The sequence below is a fragment of the Dipodomys merriami genome, unplaced genomic scaffold (assembly GCF_024711535.1).
Source record: "Dipodomys merriami isolate MVZ:Mamm:240054 unplaced genomic scaffold, mDipMer1.0.p SCAF_134, whole genome shotgun sequence".
Lineage (NCBI taxonomy): Eukaryota > Metazoa > Chordata > Mammalia > Rodentia > Heteromyidae > Dipodomys > Dipodomys merriami.
In genome coordinates, this window is record NW_027202649.1 from 2,800,710 (window position 1) to 2,806,709 (window position 6,000).

At 41.3% G+C, this 6,000-nt stretch overlaps 1 protein-coding gene across 1 annotated transcript in view; it reads right to left on the reverse strand.

Annotated features, from left to right (window-relative positions):
- LOC138825097 (contactin-associated protein-like 4) overlaps nucleotides 1–5,047 on the reverse strand; it is a 230,957-nt gene extending 225,910 nt beyond the window's left edge. Inside the window, exon 1 of the mRNA XM_070019483.1 lies at nucleotides 4,713–5,047. Coding sequence (XP_069875584.1) covers nucleotides 4,713–4,797 — 85 coding nt within the window. The 5' untranslated portion in view covers nucleotides 4,798–5,047. The remainder of the gene's footprint in view (nucleotides 1–4,712) is intronic.
- Nucleotides 5,048–6,000: the final 953 nt, after the last annotated feature.

Below are 6,000 nucleotides of genomic sequence, written 5' to 3' on the forward strand. Positions count from 1 at the left end.
TCATAGAAATAAGAACCCTTTTCAAACAAGAACCTTCTGTCTTAGAACCAATTTGATTCCAAATTTATTTCTGATTGGTGTGAGGTAGAATATTTTGCAGTCGTGACAATATAAAGTTAAGCAGAATTTTCACTCTAATATCTAAGATATAATCACTTACATACTTTCTTTGACACTGTAGCTTAATAGGATTAGTGACATGAAACAAGCCTTCTGGCAACCAACATTCTACAACCTGACAAATAATGTGTGTCCACTGAAATAAGATTTTTGAACAATAAAGTCATTAGGGAAAAAAATACATAAGGGAGATGACAAGTTGAAGGTTTTTTCCATTACTAGTTCTGGAAATATTACTATTACCTTCAATTCCATAGCTTTACAGGGGTATAGGTACATGCTAAATAATGAAGACAAAATTTTATCATGGTAGTATAAGTTATACACTCCTTTGCCTTGTCATTCTACTGTATTGTATTACATATGATTTAACTCAGAGGTCAATGAACTTGTCTATAAAAGAACCAGACAAAAAGAATATTATATAGGTATTTATCTAACAAGAATAGAAACAAAATGTTAACAATACCTTTTTGTAAAAAATAATATTTAAGTGCAAATTTTGCTTATTGTCAAGTTCTATGAATAAGATGGGTGGCAAAAATGTGAATTTCACATCATTATTTTATGTCATGAAGAATTAGGTTTCCTGTCCAATTTTTTTCAGCTAAAGCTGTTAAGAACCATTCCTAGTTTATAACCCAACAAAAAGAGGTACCAAGCCAGATTGGGCTTATGAGACATACTTTCCCCATGATCTAAATGCATTATCTTGAAATTAATGCTACACAAGTCTATCAATCTATTTTCATTTTTAAAAACCCAACTTAATCTTGATATAAGCATAGACAGACTGTATCAAGAGATTGTTTATATGTGATATGAATTGGGAGACTAATTCAGAAGTCAGTGATAATGCTTACCACTTTAAGAAATCAACATCATACCAAGAATCATGTGGAAATGGTGTCTGATTGTTAGTTTATGGGCTAGATTATCCCAAAGTGATAGAACAACTTTCTCAGAAAAGATGGATTCCATCAGTGAGGAGATGCATGGAACCATTGCTCTACACCCACGAGTCACGTCCCAAACCATATTTACATCAAAAGCCAGCCACTCGGTGTCACCTTACAGGGTTTTATGATCATGACACTACTACCATATTCTAGCTTTTTTGCTCCATAACTGAAGTACATTTGAGGGAGAGAAAAGACACAAAAGAAGCTTCTAGAAAGGAATACAAGATGGAGTGTTTATCATGGAAGGCTCTACACCCAGGTATCCACCTACTCCAGCAGTTACTTTCATTTATTACTGATATTATCCTATGCTTTGGTATCCTGGGGTAGATGTCAGATATGTTCTTTAGATCCATTATAGAAAATGAAGGACACAGTGAGAAACTAACATTTAATTAAAGGCATTGGTACGCCACTTAGTGGGCATTAATTAAGACTCGGCATGCCCTCCATCCTGTGAGCTCCAAGAGCAAACCCAAAAGCCAAGCTCTGGCCAGCCTCACCCTCACCATTGTGGAGAGCAGACCTGCCTTGTCCATAGCTTCATAATCACCACCCTACGTCCTTAAGAAGCAGCATCAAGTCAAGAAATGTCTTCCCATTTTAGAGGATGTCTCTTCACTGGAAAAGAAGAAGCTAGCAAGACATGGCATAGCTCCTCAAAGAGCAAGCCTTCTACAAGGATTTTTCCCTAGATCCCTCGATCTTTAACTAATAAACTCATTTTGACTGGGACAGAGAGAAGAAAGAAGAAGGAGGAATAAATTTTTTTAAAAAACCACTTCGGTGCTAGTTCACTGCTCTTGAAATGTCAAATGGGACACTAAGGGCAAAGAGGGACCATTCAACACAAATCATCTTAAGACACATATGCTCTGATCAGGGCACATTCAAACACACAGGTCTGGTAGTTGGCACATATTTATGTGCCTATGTAACACAGACACACATGTGCGCGCATGTGTGTGTGTGTTTATAGAATGTGCCTAATGTGAAGTTTGTCTCAGCTGATTAATTGGATCAATTCATGTTCAAATCAAAGTACATCTACTGTCAGGTTTGCAATCTTCTGAAAAACTGGTAGCCAAGGGCAACTCAGTGGATGGCAGAGTCCCTTCTTAAAAATGAGTGGTAAATAAAGAGAAAAGGGTCTTTGTATTCACCTGAGAGTCAGGCCTTTGATTTTCCTTGTTTATATTCAGTTCTTCCTGAGTTTAATATTGGTATTCGACATCAATTCACTTTGTATTAATATATAGTCTCCTCTGGGGGATTATTGGGTTATTATATTATTGTAACACATTAAAATGCTTATGTTAAACTGCTCATCCTCTTGCATTTACCAGCCTTGCTCATAAACATTTATAATTGCTCTTCAAAAAGAAAAAGCACAAAACACGTGACACACTCTCTATTGACAAGCGGAACTTTATCCTTCTAAAGAGTAAATATTTCCTAAGCATTGAGGAACAAAATAAAAATTAGGAACTGAAACAGTCCCTTCTAAATCTCCAGCTGCAAATCCTTGTCAACACATTCACAAGAAACTACTAAATGCAACATTTCTTAACAACAGTCACTTAATGACATTTTTTTTTTGATCCTTGAAGAACCGGCCAACTCTTAAAACGTATGCCCACCCAAGAACTCTACCTTGAATGTTTAAAGACTCCTGATCATTTTTTTTTTAAGTCTATAGGTTTGCTAAGTATATCCAAGGTTTCTGAATGCATTGAACAACTTCCTCGAAACAAAGCTGGATGAATAGAAGAAGAATGAAAATGCCAAGTGTGAGAGACACATCCAGAACCAGAGAGGTATGAATAGTATACAAAACTCAGATTTGAGCAGCTCCCCTTTTCCTTGGCCATGAAGATACATGACTAGAAAAAAAAATCTATTCAATGGAGAACTGAGTGATACATTTTCCATGGGACTTCCAGAAAATAAATAAGCACAAACAACATGTCACTCAATTCATCAATATATGCAGCCTGGCGATGCACCGTGTGTTAAAAGAGACACCGCTAGGCCGGTGTGAATGAAGTCGCTTGCAAAGGAAGGACACGCCTGGCAATCCGCTTCACATCGCTACAGTGACCTCTAGTGCTTCCTTCTCAGCTGAACTTCAGCTGCTGGGAGAGGTAATACTTAACGCCTTGGCTACAAAAAGGAGAAACTTTGCATGTGTATGGCTGCGTTTGTTGTTGTTTGGTGTTGCTTGTTGGTTTGTTTTGCTGCAGCGCTCGTCATTTGATACCATTTTAGCAGCAGCGCAAGGTTTGGTGTAGGAAAAGTTAGGCGCATTTCAACTGACTTCCAGGATTGCCACATATCCAATTTCAAATGGCCCTGGAGTGAAGTTCTCTCCTTGAAGAAGAATAGATTATAGAGACACCCTGAAGTTAAATGAACTCCTACGAATGAACCCACAACACACCACCGCAGTCACGCAGTGAGAACAGGCATTTAGCCTGTCACGGTGAGTATAAAATTCTTCCCACGGAAGAGCCCTTTCACCTAACTTAAAACTAAGGCTCCCTAGCCAATGTTTATTTAGTTCCTGCTTCCTTCTCCTAAAACTAAAATCTGGCCCATCCAGCAGCCATATAAATTGAGGCCCAATCGGACACCAGAGCTGTTCTTATGAAATGCAGACACGCTTCTGCTTTGGAACCTGACGATGAAATAAAAAGTTTAATTTGCCCAGATTGTTTATTATTCACTGTGGAGGGGGAGACGAGGAAGGGTGGGATTCTTTCATTTAGACAATGAAAGCCAGATAGAACTTTTAAAACTTTGTCTATCACCCAAAGGAGCCTCTCGAGTTATTTGGGGAGATACTTGAAATTGGACATCAGATGCTAACCAATATTCTATGAATCCATGAACTCAGAATGATTCAATCACAAGCAAATTCATGAGATCAAAAATTCAACCCTGAAAGAATACTGCTATGGAATAAATCAACCTGGATGTCTTTCCTTCAGATCTGCTACAGGGACCTGCCCCTCTTCTAGAGTATTCAAAGTGCTTCTCTAGGCTTTGAGGACATGGCTCTTGATGCCAGAGATCTGTCTCCAGCAGCTCAGCCTGCTCGTGACGTCTGCAGCATGCCTCGGTTATTAGCCTGAAATCATCTGAATCGAGCAGCAGCTCCTCGCCTGCCACATTGCAAACTTCAGAAATCTAAGCTAATGCAGCATACATTCCAATCAAATTCAGTAATCCTACAAGAAAGGAAGCAAATGAAGACATTCACAGGCAAGTCCCTGGTTAAGATGCTAATTTTAATGTTTTACTAGAACTTGAGCATTCCCAATGAATATTCAAAGACAAGAGAGAGTCACATTGTGCTCCTAGACAGAAAGAAAGATAACACTTGGCATATTTTGCCCAGACCCACAGAAAAAGACAACTGCAAATCCAGTCACATTGGAAAACACACACACACACACCAATGTGTGAGTAACATTTCATCTCTAGCAAAAAGCTTTGCATCCATACTACTGGCAAATGATGATGGTTAGGGGAAAAAAACAATAACAACAACAGAATCAAAGTTTTTCCCGGGGACAGCCCCCTCCCATGCCCCCCTGCAAGTTCTCAATCATCTGCTGTGATACTCACACGAATTCCCAGCCTCTGCTCTGTCCCAGCTCTGAGTCCATAACAAAAGTAGCAACCGGAGGAGGGCTCCGGTGACAGACCCCATGTCCACAGCGACTGAGCCTCCCCAAAAGGGATCTGAGTGGCTCCCCCAAATGCTGGAGTCTGTTCTCAGTCGCCCTTTCCAGCTCACACTGGGTCTTCAGTGTCTCTAGGGGTGTGTGTGTGTGTGTGTGTGTGTGTGAGATCCCCTCTAGTCCCTCCCTCTTTACCTCTCTCTTCTCTCCTTCCCTCCTCCCTCTCTCTCTCTCTCCTCACCTCCCCCCTCTCTCTCTCTTCTCTCTAGTCTCTCTCTTCTCTCTCCTCTCTCTTCTCTGCTCTGGCTCCTCACTGACAAGCACCCAGCATCTTTAACAAGCCTCCACAGGGCCCAAGCCACGCCCACTCCTCCCGCAGCTAGCCCCGAAATTGACATCCATTGGTCCAGCAAACACACAGCAGCAGCAGCAGCAGCAGCAAAGGCAGCAGCAGCAGCAGCAGCAGCAGCAAAGGCAGCGGGTGCAGAAGCTGGGAGCTCAGCCGCTGAGCTGCGGGGGATGAAAGCTGGACCCGAAGCTGCCTCCTGCTCCAGGGCCTGCTCAGGGGCTTCCTCCCCTCCTCTCCTCCCCTGCCTTCCCCTCCTCTTCTTTCTCCAATAATCCTTAACCCTTCTTCTCCCCTGCTGGAAGGCAAGGCAAGGCAGCAGCGTCTCCTGATTTTCCGGGAGGTCTTGCTTCTCTCTTGCCCTGGCTACCCCCTCCCTGCACAGCAGGCTCAGGTAACGTTGCTTTAGGCTCGAAAACAAAGGCACAAAACAAGACAGAGAGAATTCAGCAGCACTGGTAAATTGTCCTGGAAGAAAATATTTGCTCTTGTTAGGGAGGGGGTTTTGGTGGGGTTTTTTTTCCTGTTTCTATAAAACTATTCTCTTCTAGCTTCTCTGGCAGCTAGGGTTTTATGATGGAATTCCTCACAAGGGAAACACAGCTGACACTCGTGGTTAGCAGATATATTTTTTTTAAATCAGCTGGTACTAAGTCTCCAAGAAATTAACATTTCTTATTTTAGTTAGCCTGTCCGGAGTACAAATCTACACACGCGATGTTTCAGTTAGATTTATCTTGCTGAATGCACCATGCTATAAACAGTAGCATACTACAATCATATTCTTTAATAGAAATTCCCAAAGGGCCCCAACCAGAGAGTGATGGAATTACACACACACACACACACACACACACACACAACACATCATACACACACACATATA